We start from the raw sequence: 15,187 nt of genomic DNA, 5'->3' as shown, positions 1-15,187 counted from the left end.
AGTTCGGGCCACTCGCCATATCTTACATATCTTATCGCTTTGACATGTGCCCGGGGCTTTAGAGTGAATCACGGATTCCGTTTTTGGCCAAAACAACTCATTCGGTGGGTCATCTTGCGGGTCATTTAACCGAAATGGATAATCTGGGCGTCGTGCTCCTGGTCCTGTGCGCCCTCAGCTTCCTGCTCTTCCTCCTGCGAGTGAGTATTTCCCTCAGAGCCGTCAGTTTATCCCGCACTGTCCAGAGTCGTCTTCCAGGTGCTTCTGATTGCCTGTCGCTCGTACTCGATGTCGCTGCGCCCGAAGCAGGAGCAAGGTGAGTTCTTCGGGCGTTTGAGGAGGGCAAACATAAATATTTGCCCTGGTTGGGCCACTGAACTCGTTCTCGAGATGAGGGAGAGCAAGAGTTCCCGGCCGCCATAAATCAAGGGCGACATTAATATATATATTCATATATGTATGCGTGCGTTCGAACATATATCTATTTGCGCACATTTATCATATCGCCTCATTAGATAAATTGCGAATGCGAACAAAAAACAAAGCCCTGGCTCGACACTGGTTTTGTCGCCTTATCAGCTAATGATTACAAAGCAAATATGTGCGTTCTTCGTTGTCAGCCCCGAGTCTGACCCATGCCCGGATGTCCTATCAATTCGGTGGCCAGTAGTTAAGGTTAGTCGGCTCTGTCAGTTCGTCAGAGAACGGCTGTCTTCGAGAAGTTTTTCAGTTCCAATCAGGAATTAACACCCGAGTTCAACATGGCCCCTGCCATAAACGCGACGGTCAGCACCCCTTTTGACTCCACCACGGTGGCGAACGGAACACTTAACACCACTGGAAGTACGAATTCGGGTTGGGAATACGTTAACACCACTCCCGTCACAATTTGGATCAACGGTGGCGGCTACGATGGTCCATACATGTTCTTTTATCCCAGCTATGTCATTTACATTGTGCTGGTCTTCCTCTTCGTCATCGCCTTTCCTCTGGCCATGATTATGGTAAGCCGATTCGGAATGGGACGTCTCCTGCTCCTGCTAATGATCCACTCTCTCCCCGAAGAGCGCCAAACGCAAGCGAGAGGCCAATGCGCGGAATCTCGCCCAGCAGAGACAACGAGGTAATTTCCCTTTCCTGTCTCGTGAAGAGTTTTGTACTTTTAATTGGGGGACACCGATTAGTCTAAATAACCTGCTTGAGAGCTTCGAGGAAACCAAAATTAATCAGTCCCAGGTAGAGGTAGTAGCAGTTGAGCTTGAAAAGCTCCCATCGCTCGCGCACCCGCAGCCACAGGATTCGCGAGGATCCGGAACCAGACGTTTTGGCTCGCTGTTCAGCGTACGAGGATTGAACACAGCACTTGGACATAACCCAGAAGGCGGTCATCCGGTTCTGGGTGCGCAGCGTGGACTCAATTCCGCGGATCAAGTCATTTGTCTTCAGAATGAGCAGCATCTGACGGTCCACCTGCTCCAATACGTCGGAAATGTGCGGCAGCACCAGGGACGTGTTGTTTTGCAGCGTGTTCTTCTGCAGAAGCAAAGCATATAATATGAGTAATTGAAGAGAAGAATTTGCTGTCCGCACTTACCTCTTCTTTGGAATATTTGACTTTGGTCAGGCCCTGCATAACCGTCTCCCACGGTCGTCCCGTCACCATGCATGCGAAAAGACCGTAAAGATCGCCCTGAATCGAAGAAATGGAAAAGTTAGAAGGCTTACGTTCAAATCCACCTCCCAAGCATCGTAAATACCTTAATTCCAAGCTGCTCACTGTGTTGTCGCATCGCTTTGCGGTCCACATTAAGGATACTCAGCCAGAGATTGGAATAATCGTACCGAAACTTGTCCGTCAGATTTGCGTACAGCCCGTGATCCAGCAGAACTATCTCCAGACTGTTCTTCGGCGTGCGTCTTACCAAGATGTTTCCTGGGTGCGGATCGCTGTGTACGAAGCCGGTGCGGAAGATCATCTCGGAGTAGAGCTTCCCAATGCGATTGGCCACCGCAAATGAGTCAATTTTGTTTCGCCGTATGTAGTCCAAGTCCGTGACATGCCCGCCCTCCAGGTACTCCATGACTAGGACTCGAGAAGAGCTGTATTTCCAGTATATCTTGGGCACCCGAAGCCACGAGTACTTCTCGAACTGCTTGGCTACTTTCTCGGCGTTACGTCCCTCGTTAAGGAAATCGAGTTCGACCGGCAAGTTCTTTTTGGACTCCTCAACCAGCCAGTGGATCTTGAAGTCAGGAAATATCCGCGCCAGCACATTGACGGCCAGTTCCATGGTCTTCATGTCAACGCGGGAGTTACCCTTAACATAGGGATGTTGCACCTTCACGGCCACCAGCTCGCCGGTCTTGAGGCGCGCCTTATGTACCTGGGCAAGGGAAGCAGTTCCCAGCGGCTCCCTCTCGAAGCTGTCGAAGATGTCTTCCGGATTGCAGCGCAGATCCTGTCGAATTACCTTATACAGGTCCTCAATGGGGTTTTGCGGCGCATCGGAGTGAAGTACCTTCATGGTCTGCACAAACTCCTTGGGTAGCAGGTACTCTAAGGCCCCTATGTGCTGGCCCACCTTGATGTAGACACCCTTGTTTATGCAGATCAGCTGAAGCAGTTTCTCGGCGGCTATCTTGTGGACTCGGCTCTTTTCCGCCTTGTACTCGGGCGTCTCCTTATCCCATTCCCTGTAGTAAAGTTCCCGCTTGTAGGTGAGTGCCACGTCCACGACGGCGGCGGCGGATCGCGATAGCCGGACGATTCCCAGTGAGTTGGGATCGTAGTCGTTGGTGTGCAGGCTCCAGCCGGCAGAGGCCAGTCCGGCGCCGACTACTCCGTAGCCCAGAACGCGACGCAACAGCATTCCTCCGGCTGAATAATGAAGAGAGTTTAGTGTGGTGTGCAAACACAACAGGTGTCAATGCCGATTAACCTTTGGGCTTTCACCTAAATTAAGCGCGTTGTTTTACGCGGAACTAAGGCACTGAGGCACTTTGAACTTTGCCCTCCGCTAAGTAATTTTTGGCGAATACAGCCCACTAAACCTGTTGCATCTCTGCAAGCATTTTCATTTACATTTTTCCCATTTACATTTTCCAGCGCTCACATGTAGCTAAACTTTCACTTCAGTAATTCCGACTGCGCCATTATGTAAACACACCTGACTGAAGGTGAGCCGCGGCTCGCTCGGAATGACTGCCAATAGTTTCACTTACTCGATATGGTGCACTACAGGTAGCGCCGGAGTTCAACGGCGCGTAGGTGTTGAAATTCCAAAGTCTGTGATTAAATTGATGCGCTTCCACTTCTGTGGTGGCCTCAGTTGGCACAATCAGCTGTTGGCCTGACGTCAGAGCAGCTGACCCAATAGCAGAGCTCAAGGGCGTAGTTGCTTCGTCATAAGGGGGTTGAGTGCTCTTACAATAATATAACGGCTTTTTAATCAATATAAAAAACGTTATATTAAATTTAATTTAAAATAAAGAACGACTCGGACAGTATGTTGAAAATCATTAGCGACCCGACCCCCCTATGGAAGGCTGTACTTGCTTCTTTTGCCTTAAAAGCGGGTAACATTTAGCGGTTAACAGAACGGGCGGTATATGTTACGTTATATTTAAAGGAATACCAATATTAGCAGGTATCGGTTAACAGAACGCAACGGTTTAGACGTCATATTTAAAAGTTATACTTGCTAACTTCCGTTTTTAAAGAGTTTCTTTGGGGTTTCCTTGTCCACTAACATTTAAATTTCTTTTTTCCCCAGCCCGTCGCCAAATGGAGATCAATGTGACGAACAATTGCAACGGCGGCTCCGGAGGAGTCGGAAACGTGTGCTCAAACAGCCAGGACGAAGTCAGTGTGTTGCCCAAGACCTTGGATTTGCCGCCCACGTACGACGAGGCCGCTTTTAGCGAGCGAAAGCAGGACAGCACACTGACCATAGCCACCACCTTGGAAGCGAGCAATCCCAATTTGGCGGTTGGAATTAACGAACCACCGCCGGTTTACGAGGCGAATGTGGCCACAACTACCACGTCCACCACCACCACAGTATTTTTGGTCAACGGTCAACCACCGGTGGTGTAACTAAGCATTGGGCTTCTGAGAAAAAGTAAATTTATTATTATTTATACACTAAACAAGACACTGTACAGCTTTGTCTTTGTAAATAAACTCTGCGCCTCGACAACTCTTTAATTTTGCATAACTTATAAAACCCATTGGAGTATATAAATAAACAAACGTATTGTGCATATTATTCAAGTTTTCTAGTCGAAAACTATCCTAGCTTAGCATATGTAAATGATGAATTTCGTAATTTTGCAGGATTTTTAAGGTAGTATGCATATGAAAACACTTTTCTGGTCGAAAACTATGATATGCAAATAAAATGAGTAAACGATGCGTAATAAGTCTTGAGTATTGAAAATAATATCAAGAACCAAATCCGCAACCGAACTAAACGAAAACTACTAACTTAAGAAATAACACGAAACTATAGAATAATTTGAAAACAAATATATGGTTAGTGCATTAGCACCTCAAAATTTCGTCGAGCGTAGGTCCCCAGCGGCCGTAAGGATCCTTGGGTAAAATGAATATGTTGTCGCACCAGGAGTAACCAAGGACTCGATTCTCAACGATCAATTTAAATGCAGGATTTTCATTAATCAGGTCTCTGTAGTTGTCGTTGGAAACCACGGCAGCATTCTTTTCGTATGCCAGCTGCAAAATGAAACTAAAAAAGGAATTTTGCATTTCCATTTCTAGATAGAAAATGTTTTTCTAAGGAGCTCACCGATCATCGTAGCTAGACGTCATTTGACCGGGAATGTTTTTGCACGGCGTAAACACAATCTTGCCCTCCTTGTGCAGCTTATCGAGAAGCTCGGGATTCGAAGACTTGAAGTTGTTTTTCCTGAACATTGGAATCACAGCCTTAGCTTGGTGACCCATTTTCTCGAAATACTGCAAGCAATACTTTATTCCCTCCGATGAAAATATGTTTGAGTTCCCATGGCTGTCAAATGAAGATGAAATAAATAGTCCGTCTAGGGTTAGCTTTAAGAAGAAAACTTACGCAAAGGCGACATTGCTACCATCGATGATAATAAACCTCTTATTCGTTTTCGGCTTATTACTCGTCTCTCCTGCTTCCTCGGTGGGATTAAATGTGTTTGTGTTATAGTCTCCGAGCTTCTTCTTTTCTTCAGTGGTGAAGAAGCTGTCAATAATTCGCGCAGTCTTCCTATTGGGCGTTTTCGCAAGCCTAGCACTTCTCTGCTTCTCTCCTTCCCGCAATTGCTGCGAGTACGATGGGATCGGAATGAAATCTTCTCCGGAAGTGTCTTCAATTAATATAACAGAGTCGTTGCTGTCAAAAATTTGACTTGGGACTGCTTCGAAGGTATCGTCTAAGTTGATGATGGAATCTGAAGAATTCTGTTTTCCGATAGTGGAGTACAAAACTGGGTTTTCCGTTTTCGGCGTTATACGCAAAGCGGCCTCGCCATTGCAGTCCATAACTATCTGTTTTAGTAGCTGGTCACTGGTGCTGGGCTCATCATCCTCGTCATCTAGAATGCTAATGGATTCGTTCGGAGTATCCAGCAACACGCAGTCGTCATTATCGCTGCTGTCCAACTCTGTGACGATTTCTCCTTCGTCTTCACTGTCATTCTGATGTTCGGTTGACCAGAATGTTATATTGTTGAAACACATAACCTACAAAAGCATTACCTTCTTCAGATTGTAGAACTTCGGCTTGGGCAGGTCGTTTTTCTTTGCTGGCGATTCCTTACTGCGGAAGTCCAACCTGCGCTTGATGTGACTATTTTTATGCACTGCATACTTTTTTTTAATAGAGCTTAGGAACTTGGATACCATTTCTCGATTAAGTGCCTTCTTCTGCATTGCATTGCGCTTTAGTCTTTTCGGTGCGTTCTGTGGAGTATCGCATGCCGTAATACAAATATATTTATATTTCGATTGCTTACCTTTGGCTTAGGGCCTCGAACCTTTTTGAAGCCCTTGCGCCTTACGGCTTGCGTGGACATTTTCGTGTTTGAGGTGGAGGTTTCTTGTGCTGCGATCTATAAGGAAAAATGGAATGTAATAATTGAGTTGTGACTTGATCATAGTTTTGGAAAAGTTTTTCTACTGTTACTTTTCCTACTTACTGCGAATTCAAATACATTGGTTCTTTAAGTGCTTTCAGTAAAACTGCATTTGTGGTACATCATTTACATCAATTTTATTCTGAGCTGGAGTCTACAGGGCTTACGTATATATCTAGGCGTACACTCTAACTAGGAAAACGATTTTGATTACACTTCACTTAGGAGTAAAATTAAGTAGATGTTCGGCAGAGAAGGTTGCTCAACCAATACACGAGTGCCTTGCAGTCAAACGGTAAAACGGCCAGTAAGTACACAACTCAACAGCAGTAAACAAAGCAGCCCCGTCGCATCCTGGTCCTCCAACTCCGATTTACTGCTTCTTTAGCTCGCTGATCTCGTTGCGTATGTTGGCGCGGGCTAGCTCTTCGTACTTGTCGTGGTAGTCTCCAGTGGCGTAGATGGAGGGAATCATCAGCAGGGTCTCCAGCACCTTGATGCGCATGGCCTTGTAGGTGGCATCGTCGAGATTGGCGTACTCCGAGCGAAGGAGAGTTGTATAGTGCTTGTACTCCTCCGGCGAAGCACTTTAGAAGTTTAAACGGGTTTGAGATATACGGACAATGATTGCACAAATACTTACGCTAGGACCACCAGGTCTACGTCCTGCAGCAAGTTGGCCTCGTCGTCATGGCACCAAGTCAACTGGTTCTCCGGGGTCTTTCTCCCCAGCAAATTACATACCAGGCTTTTTGCATGGTCCTGTTCAAGGTAGAGCACGCCGAATATAGAGGTTCAGTTATACCGCACGCCTACTCACATCCTCGATGACGGCATCGTTGCAAAACTCCTCAAAGACCTCGCAGTTCTTCTCCGCACAGCTGCGGTTGCCATCGAAGTGGTAGTACTGGAAGAAGGCGGCCAGCACAATGTTGGGATTGGCCACGCCCGCCAGGTGCGGCTCCTTGCGCCGCATCATCTCCTCCCAATTGTGGTAGGCGCGAGCGGGATCCTCGGAGCTCAGGTGCTGCTGGATGCGGGCGAACCACTCGTTGGCCACCTGCTCGGGCACATCGTGGTGCTCGCACACCTTCTTCCAGATCTTCTCCATACTTGGTGGGTTGTAGGTGATACTTTGGCCTCTGGGATTCGGGCTTGCTGATTTCGGCAGCAATGATTCAGTTGGCTGGAGCTGGTCTTTCTGGAACTTTTCACTATTCGCTGGGAATGTGGGGTGCAGGGCGCTGGCGATTGCGCACTACCCAAAGAAGCCCCTACCACCACATGGTTAACACTCGCGGGAAAACAGAAACTGCGCGTGCCGCCGACGCGAGCTTGATATTGTCGCAAAAACGGATTTCATTTATAGAACAGGCAACTTACCATGTGATTAGGAAAAGCGTCCTTTTGGGGATCCTCGGCCGCCAGCTGCAACAAGATATTTGAGGCCATTGCAGAGGTTGATCCGCGCTTGTGCCAAGGTTGCTTCTTCAGACTGACCCTCTTGGGATTCTTGTTCTTATTTGCTTTGCTCATTTGGGGCAATCGCTTCTGAATAATGCAGTAAAATGGTTAAAACTCTGATCTTCATGGACTCAACAAAGCTATGGGGAGAAACAGCTGATACCGCAATGTGCGTTATGTTTTGGTATTTTTTTCAAGCACGAGGCTCTTTCCACTGCGGAGAAGTGGCAATCTAAAAGGCGTTAGGGTGTAACTACATTGTACAGTTAATATAAACACCAATATTTTAATAAATTATATAATTCGCCCAAAATTGAAGTTGCTCTAATACAATAGAAAGATCAGTACATGAATAATGTTTTTTAATTTCACTAATGATTATTCTGCATGCCTCGATACTATCGCCTCACCAGCTCTTCCTGCACGCCCCTGGCAACCCTGCTTTGCTTTGGAAAACAAATTTTTGCAAAATCGTAAACAAAAACTTTGTGTGGAAATGAAGCAGGATTAGGACTGACCCAGTGCATCCGGTTACGTCATGACTGTCTGTGTGCTCTGCCTGGCCAGTACCAATGCTGGCTACGGCCTACAATCCGAGGAAGGCGTCCGTCTGAACATTAGGGCGACCATCCACAAGCACTTTGCGTTCTCCGAGGTAAGCTCTGCGCCATAATCGCAAGTTTTGGATGCCCCAAATTGAACTCTGCGCCATCCACAGGTTCTTACGGCTGGCGATGAGGCGGAGGTCTGTCGGGAGTGCTGGGACTGCGTTAGCAGCTTCGAGGAGTTTCACCAGCGCGTTTCCTGCCTGCACCGGCAGCGGAGCAGCGATTCCAAAAGCGAACCCATCGAGTTTTGCGGACAGACCGAGGAGGCCATCATTAATCCGCTATATTCTGTGGAGTTGGACGCATTGGCGGAGGCCTTTTTTGCGCCCAGTGACGTCAAGGTGGAGGTGAACGAACTGGAACCCCTGCCCAAGGTGGAACTCTTGGAAGACCCAGTTAAAACGGAAATCAGAACAGCTCCGAAACGGTTGGGTGTCCCAAACGAGGGCTCACCACACTCGAAGCGGCGCATTAAAAACGAGCTGCCAGTGGACAGTGACTCGGATGCACCTCTGGCAGATTTTTTAAACTCGGATTCAAAAAGAAGTTCAGTTGGACCCGCAGAGAACAGCGAAGCGAACAAGGGACGCCCGCTACGAAGGAGTGCAAGAAGAGGACGGCCGCCCAAAGCTAAGCCGGAATCGCCTCCTTCCCCAAAAAAGGAACTGGACTCCGATGATGGCGAAGAAAATGCCAGGGACAACAATGACATGGAGTTTGCGGCACCCGAGGCTGTCTTGGGCACGGACGACAGCTCCAGTTCCTCTAGCGATAGCAGTGGAGAGGATTCCGACCAAAGCCTGCCGGACATAGAGCCGGAGGAACGTTACGCCGAGATTCCCAAGCGGGTTGTGGTAAAACCTAAGAAGTACCGAAAACGGGAAAAGCCATTGGTTCCACCCGTTCGTCTGAGTCGCGAGGAGATTGAGCGGAGGAAGCTCCAGCAGGACGAGTACGATGAGATTATCCTGCAGTTCTTCAAAAAGTTTCCGTGCTCTCTGTGCAATCTGCTGGTGCAGAACTTTGCGGACATGCGACGCCATCAACGCGTTTCCCACAACATCGAATCTGGCTACATGGAATGCTGTGGGAGAAAGTTCCACCTGCGCAAGGCTTTGGCCGAGCACGTCTTGGTCCACAAGAACCCAGATCACTTTATGTGCTCTCAGTGCGGGCGGGTGTTCCAGGACTCCCGCGCCCTGGAGGTCCACGAACAGACGCACATAAACCCGGAGGTCAAGGCGGAGCCGAAGGAGAAGCGGGTCTACCAGTGCGAGAAGTGCCCCAAGAGCTTCACCACCAAGGCGGCCATAGAGTATCATGACGTTTCCAAGCATGTCCCCAAATCCGAGTTCAAATACTCCTGTCCGGAGTGCAACAAGAAGTAATTGTCCATCAGGTATGAGGCATATGAGCAACCCTCAAGTAATCCCTTAATGCTTTCAGGATTCCTACGGAACGCAAACTGAAAGAGCACTTGCGTTACATGCACGACCCGGAAGCGGCCATCATCTGCGATAAGTGTGGCAAGACGCTGCGCTCACAAACGAATCTCAAAAAGCATCACGAGCTGGAACATTCCGAGAAACCGCGTCCAAAACCCGATCCCGTGCAGTGCGAGATTTGCGGCACCTGGCTGCGCCACTTGTCCGGACTTAAGCAGCACATGAACACGGTGCACGAGCCGCCGGGAGACGAGCACCGCTGTCACATCTGCAACAAGACATCCACCAATTCCCGAGCCCTGAAGCGCCACATCTACCACAACCACCTCTGTGAGCGAAAGTTCAAGTGCGGGATGTGCGAAAAAGCATTTAAGCGTCCACAGGATCTGAGGGTAAGTGTGGGGCTCCCTTACAGCGAAATCTAAGTTTTCGAAACCCAATTTACAGGAGCACACATCAACCCACACCGGCGAGGTGCTGTACACCTGTCCCAACTGCCCCATGACGTTCTTTTCCAACGCCAACATGTACAAGCACCGCCAGCGGCTCCACCGAGCCGAGTGGGAGGCGGATCGCAAGAAGCCGCTGCCGCCGAACATCATGAAGATTTCGCAGGGCGCCACCACAGCGATGAAGAAGCGCCAGGCCAGCGGCGCACTGTTCCCACAGTCGGAACAGAAGCAATAGCATTTGTCCATTTACGACATCCATAGATAGTAGATAAATCGTCAACCATTATTATTAACTCGCACTTAACACAGATAAGTTAAGCCATAAATAAGTAGACGTGGACATATTTACATCGATTTATGGGGGCTGAATCTTATCTAGCTATCGTCCTGCGGTATCCGAATTTCCTCGCACATCCCCTCCTCCCGGTGAATGCTCGCCCAGTGCTGTGAGAGCTCCCGGCTGATGGCCTTGCGGAACACCATGCACGATATGTGCGGCAGCTTCTCGAAGCGTACCCGCAGCAGTCCAATCCTGGCCAGGGAGTAGCGCCAGTTTTTCATGAGGTGGGCGTTCTTGCCAACATGTTGGGAGTCCGGTGTGATGAGCACGAGGATGCCCTCGGGCAGCAGCAGGTCGTAGGCCTGGAGGCAGCACTGCAGTCTCTGCTCGGCGCTGGGCATGTACTCCAGTAGCAAACTGAAAATAACGCACTCGTAGTGGTTTGCTGGTAGCCTTCTTACGCTGCCCTCCTCCAGCTCAGGTTCTCCTATTCCGGGTACCACATCCACTTTGAGGAAATCCGCCTGCAGCACATCTTCGGTGGCGGGACACAAGTCCAGGGCGGTCACCTCCAAGTGCGGAGCACTGGAAAAGGGATTGAAGCAACTGCCCACATCCAGCACGTGCAGCCTGTCCGGCGGCTCCTCCATCAGCCTGCACTGCACCTCGCCCAGTTTTCCCTCGGCTCTGTAGGATTCCAGGAGTCGCTGCTCCCGCTGGCGCTTCTGCAAGTATATGCCCTCGGTAAAGAAGTACTTGGTGATGTAGTCGATGGCCCACTTGATGCGGCTGCGCGCCTGCAGCTCCACCTTCCCATCGTTGGTCTCCCATATGGCCGCCAGTTGCTTCATCGCCTTGGCGTACTCCGCCAGTTGCTTGGCGTTCCTGGGACTCGTGTGCTCCTGCCAGGCCGCTGTGGCGCCAAACTCCTTAGTCAGCTGGCGCAGGCTTTCGTGGCAGCTCTTCACGATGCTGGCCAGGCGCTGGTGCTCTTCCGTGGCCATTTCGCTAGGGTTTCTTCGGTGTTACTAAATTGGTGGGTCGCGTGCAGCAGGGATGAGACAATCTGGACGCACCGACTAATCGGTATCGTTATCGAAGCAGCCTCAATGAAGCGAGCTTACCGTTCAGAACCAATATTCAAATATAACGTACAAAACTAGTTAATAAAAGTGTAAACTTTTATGATGCACTTAGTATTTGCACTAAATTATTTGCACTTTTCAATTTCTAGACGTGTCACAATTTAAGTATCTGGTAAGATGAAAATGCGTTCCTGGACGTCCTGTTATCTAGCTGGTCTTCCCGCCGTCTGGTTTTACCATAATCCTGGGATTGGGCGAATCGTCAAACCAAGACATTACATTGGCGCACAGCGCAAGGACCTCCATCTGGGGATTCGGGGGAAACACGCGACCAAAGCACTCCAGCAGCATGGGCTGTCGGCGGACCACCTCGTAGTACTCATCCACCCCAATGTTGGTATCCTTGTCCAGGTCGAATTTGAGGAACAGCATCTCCTTCATGTCCTGGAGGAATGCGAAATGTGTCAGTGTTTCAATGGAGCAAGTGTAGGAGATGGTGCCTCACCAAGCGCAGCTCAATGGATTCGTCTTCATCCTCGCTCTCAAAGAACTTGCCGACGAAGAACGCTACTTGCTCGCCATTCAACTGCTTGGAATCGCTCTTATCGTAGACCTGCAATGTAAGCAAATGGTCTAGGCTAATTTCACATGAATACCATGAATTGAATTGCCCACCGAGAATGCGAATTCCATTTTCAGCTGAAGATCTTTGGTGAAGTATACGGTGAAAAGCCGCACAAAGGACTCCAAATGAATATGTTTGTCGGAAAAGAAGTCAGGAGGCCTGGAGCCCGGTGTATGCGCTATTCTATACACAATGGTCGCAATGAGGTCCCGATCCACGATCTCAAACAAGAGCTCCATCAGCGCAGAGAGTTGCTGAATGGTCATGTACCTTGCTCTCGGCCCATTGACCAGCACAAACTTATGGTAGAGCATTACGATACTGATCAGCTCGTTATGCGAGAAGATCGAGTCCTTTGCCAGGCGAGCAATGTCCTTCATATACACGTAGTTGAAGCGGGCATTCTCCAGAGTGTCCAAGGAGCCGTCCAGGTCCTTCATTTCGATTTATCGCAGCTTTCCAAAAGTTCAAGTACATGAAATATATTGATAGAACCCTTGATTTTTAAACCCTGAACATTTGAAGACTTGCACACTTTGATTCCTGTTTTGGGGACTAAGAGCTCGGAGATGCCCCACTTAAACGCACATCCGCCTGTTTATACACTATGTATTTGTATTTCATTATCTAATGGTTTAATCGCACCTTGCTCTCGCCCGATATAGGGTATTAATTAAGCTGAAGCAGGTGACAGGATATTACAGCGCTATACAACACGACGTACAGTAACTTATGCTTAGACGAATTATAAAAGATTCGCGTAATGTATGGACAACATACATTGATCTGCAACTACGGCAGCCCAACTGGTGGCAGCCCAAGTATAAGTAGTAGTTGTGTAAAAAAACTTAAAGCTAACAAATGAAGGTATAAAAATAATACAGTGGCCATAGAGAATACTGACTGATGAGTAAATTGCGTTCTGCAAAGGGGAACTTATTCAGAGTCTGTGCATGAGTATTTTCGAGTTTGTTTTCGACGACACAACCGCGTTTTGAATTGATCTCTTCGCCCGGAGTACTTAACAGATACGGATACAATTATGTAATACTAATTTCTTGAAAATGCAATGCCTGTGAGTTCGTCGGGTGCGAATTGCACAGTAAACAACAGTCCATTCGTCCGAGTGGCAACTTGAGTGTGTCGATGAGTATTGTATGCGCGTCCGGCGTTTACGTTTCCGTTTCCGGTTACTCTGGCTGACCGGAAGAGCTACATTTCGCTAAACATATTTCAAGCTAAATTTTAAAGTACTGTTGATGTTTCCTCTAAATGCCTTACACCCTAATTGCTGGCTCTCTTCGTATTGTATATGCATATTGGCCAACAGCCACGCCCCTAGTTGCAGGCGGCATTGAGCGCCAGCGCCCCCTCCGCACTGGTCGATGGCCCGACCTCGTGGACATTGTTGTAGTCCGCTTTGGCATTGCACTTTGCTGAACTCTGATCCTGTATGCTTCCGTTCAGGCCACCGCTCTTCAGCGAGTAGATCCCCAGGCGCGCCTCGTGCTCCCGTCGTTGCTGCCGCAGCCGGATGTCGTGCTCCTCGCGCATGTGCCGCAGCTTGAGGTCCTGCTCCTGCCGGTAGTAGGCCATCTTGACCTCCTGCTCCATCTGCTCGAAGCGCAGCTTCTGCTCGTGCTCCCGCCGGGCGTAGTCGATCTCGGCCAGGCGGGCCTGCTTGAGCAGCCTGAACAGGTCCTGCTTGTACTTCTGCTCCACCTCCGTGGCGGCGACCAGATCTAAGGACTGGCTATTTGTGTCCGCAACTGGGGTGGCGCTCGGAGCTGCGTTGGTGATGGCTTCGTTCTCGTCGGACAGCAGCGACTGGGCCTGTGAGAGCTGGTTAACGAGGAGATAGTAGTATTAGTAAGTTCCGACAAACACAGAAAGATTAAGATTACTCATCACACAAATTGGTAACATGTAGAGCTAATCCTTAATTAATAATAATAAATAAACTTGCGGCTGTGTTCAAACTCACATTCCTTTGTCGCCGCTTTCGTGGTGGGCCTACGCCCTTTTCGTTCTCCTCCCCCGTTTCGGCGGACGTTTCTGTCTTGGCGCCCGAGGGCGACTGCTTGGCCTTGGTCCGCTTGCGTCGCTGGGCTGGCAGCTGGGCGGGATTTCCCTCCTGCTGGGAGTCCCCGTCTCCGCCAGCGGTGGAGGGCGGTGGCGAGGGGATGGCTATTGTGGAGGTCTGCAGCGTGTCCTCGCTGGCGTTCGTGGAGTTCGGCAGAGCGGCCAGCGGCATGTCTTCGTCCTCGTCGATGTCCAAGAGCTCCTTCTTAAGGGCGCCGTTTGTGTTCGCGCTGCGCGTCTGACTGCGCGAGGTGACCGGATCCTTCTGCATCTCCTCCAGGAACTCGATCATCCGCATGCCTTCCAGGGCCTCCGTCTTCGGATGCTTCTGCTGGTGCTCCCGCTTGGCGGAGTTTTTCATGCTACGCCACTGCACCTGGATCTGCTCCAGCAGGCGATGGCGGAAGTTAAGGGCATTGAACCTGGATGGGGGTTGGAATGGAAGGAGTGGAGGGCCATTATAAGAGGAGCTCCACTGCCCAATTGCGCAACTTACTGCTTGGTGATCTGCGACCAGGCCAGACGCTTGGCCTTTATGCTCTTGGCGTCCACGCTCCGGTTCTCCACGAAGGCCACCTTGGACTTGATGACCTCAAGGAGCAGCCCCCTCTCCGCCTCCTCCCAGTTGAGGGAGCGTTTCTTGCGCGTGCCCTTCTTCTTGCCACCCGCGCCTTCCTTCTCGCCAGCATCCTCGGCCGCATCCTCCGCGTTCTCCGCCCCCTCGTCAACGGTGGAGCTGCTCGACTTCTGCGGCTTCAGCTCCACCTTCTCGTCCTCGTCGTCGTCCTCCGGCGGAGAGGAGGCTCCCTTGGTCAGCAACTCCTCCAGTTTCATTGTTTTTGTTTACACACTGGATTCGCTTTGGCTGGATTCTAATTCGAATGCCCAGGCTTGCAAAAATCCTATTTGATTTCTGTATATACTGGAGCTTAGTGATGTGAGAAGTGCATCGTGCATCGGGCATCGATATATTCGCTGTATCGATGAAGTAGCGAATGCACCATCCGCTGTTAGCGGAGA

General features: G+C 49.6%; 8 protein-coding genes across 11 annotated transcripts; 2 read left to right on the top strand and 6 right to left on the bottom strand.

The window, feature by feature from the left end:
- Positions 1-120: 120 nt before the first annotated feature.
- On the top strand, positions 121-4,139 carry LOC117135536. 3 transcript variants are annotated; one of them, XM_033295808.1, is made up of 3 exons: positions 121-200; positions 259-316; positions 3,774-4,139. In XM_033295808.1, the coding sequence occupies exons 1-3, from the start codon at positions 135-137 to the stop codon at positions 4,094-4,096; spliced, it is 447 nt and encodes a 148-aa protein (XP_033151699.1). In that variant the 5' UTR covers positions 121-134; the 3' UTR covers positions 4,097-4,139. The 3 variants fall into 3 exon arrangements, with proteins under 3 accessions (XP_033151699.1, XP_033151698.1, XP_033151700.1); XM_033295807.1 differs by lacking the exons at positions 121-200; positions 259-316 and adding exons at positions 702-1,004; positions 1,066-1,123; XM_033295809.1 differs by lacking the exons at positions 121-200; positions 259-316 and adding an exon at positions 3,180-3,264.
- Positions 1,128-3,349, bottom strand: LOC117135532 (aarF domain-containing protein kinase 1). 2 transcript variants are annotated; one of them, XM_033295801.1, is made up of 4 exons: positions 3,223-3,349; positions 1,758-2,878; positions 1,595-1,690; positions 1,128-1,533 (listed from the first exon to the last, which is right to left on the bottom strand). In XM_033295801.1, exons 2-4 carry the CDS (start codon positions 2,868-2,870, stop codon positions 1,186-1,188), a joined length of 1,557 nt encoding a protein of 518 aa, XP_033151692.1. In that variant the 5' UTR covers positions 2,871-2,878; positions 3,223-3,349; the 3' UTR covers positions 1,128-1,185. The 2 variants fall into 2 exon arrangements, with proteins under 2 accessions (XP_033151692.1, XP_033151694.1); XM_033295803.1 differs by lacking the exon at positions 3,223-3,349 and adding an exon at positions 2,940-3,157.
- Positions 4,140-4,170: 31 nt separating the features above from the next.
- LOC117135533 lies at positions 4,171-7,757 on the bottom strand. The gene is made up of 6 exons (XM_033295804.1): positions 7,510-7,757; positions 6,007-6,102; positions 5,750-5,953; positions 5,091-5,689; positions 4,809-5,030; positions 4,171-4,748 (listed from the first exon to the last, which is right to left on the bottom strand). The coding sequence occupies exons 1-6, from the start codon at positions 7,660-7,662 to the stop codon at positions 4,544-4,546; spliced, it is 1,479 nt and encodes a 492-aa protein (XP_033151695.1). The 5' UTR covers positions 7,663-7,757; the 3' UTR covers positions 4,171-4,543.
- LOC117135535 lies at positions 6,245-7,502 on the bottom strand. The gene is made up of 3 exons (XM_033295806.1): positions 6,947-7,502; positions 6,770-6,888; positions 6,245-6,713 (listed from the first exon to the last, which is right to left on the bottom strand). The coding sequence occupies exons 1-3, from the start codon at positions 7,235-7,237 to the stop codon at positions 6,500-6,502; spliced, it is 624 nt and encodes a 207-aa protein (XP_033151697.1). The 5' UTR covers positions 7,238-7,502; the 3' UTR covers positions 6,245-6,499.
- A 229-nt stretch (positions 7,758-7,986) lies between the features above and the next one.
- Positions 7,987-10,435, top strand: LOC117136059 (transcription factor grauzone). Its single transcript, XM_033296708.1, has 4 exons — positions 7,987-8,245; positions 8,309-9,582; positions 9,645-10,035; positions 10,091-10,435. The coding sequence occupies exons 1-4, from the start codon at positions 8,129-8,131 to the stop codon at positions 10,328-10,330; spliced, it is 2,022 nt and encodes a 673-aa protein (XP_033152599.1). The 5' UTR covers positions 7,987-8,128; the 3' UTR covers positions 10,331-10,435.
- On the bottom strand, positions 10,358-11,442 carry LOC117136061 (S-adenosylmethionine sensor upstream of mTORC1). Its single transcript, XM_033296710.1, has one exon. The coding sequence runs from the start codon at positions 11,377-11,379 to the stop codon at positions 10,471-10,473; it is 909 nt and encodes a 302-aa protein (XP_033152601.1). The 5' UTR covers positions 11,380-11,442; the 3' UTR covers positions 10,358-10,470.
- Positions 11,443-11,544: 102 nt separating this feature from the next.
- Positions 11,545-12,610, bottom strand: LOC117136062. Its single transcript, XM_033296711.1, has 3 exons — positions 12,136-12,610; positions 11,966-12,073; positions 11,545-11,904 (listed from the first exon to the last, which is right to left on the bottom strand). The coding sequence occupies exons 1-3, from the start codon at positions 12,523-12,525 to the stop codon at positions 11,668-11,670; spliced, it is 735 nt and encodes a 244-aa protein (XP_033152602.1). The 5' UTR covers positions 12,526-12,610; the 3' UTR covers positions 11,545-11,667.
- A 68-nt stretch (positions 12,611-12,678) lies between these two features.
- Positions 12,679-15,105, bottom strand: LOC117136060. The gene is made up of 3 exons (XM_033296709.1): positions 14,664-15,105; positions 14,070-14,589; positions 12,679-13,927 (listed from the first exon to the last, which is right to left on the bottom strand). Exons 1-3 carry the CDS (start codon positions 14,999-15,001, stop codon positions 13,424-13,426), a joined length of 1,362 nt encoding a protein of 453 aa, XP_033152600.1. The 5' UTR covers positions 15,002-15,105; the 3' UTR covers positions 12,679-13,423.
- Between the last annotated feature and the right edge of the window lie 82 nt (positions 15,106-15,187).

Source organism: Drosophila mauritiana, chromosome 2R, assembly GCF_004382145.1.
Source record: "Drosophila mauritiana strain mau12 chromosome 2R, ASM438214v1, whole genome shotgun sequence".
Lineage (NCBI taxonomy): Eukaryota > Metazoa > Arthropoda > Insecta > Diptera > Drosophilidae > Drosophila > Drosophila mauritiana.
The sequence above is the reverse complement of the archived record's forward strand: the minus strand, read 5'-3'. Positions and strand labels throughout refer to the sequence as shown.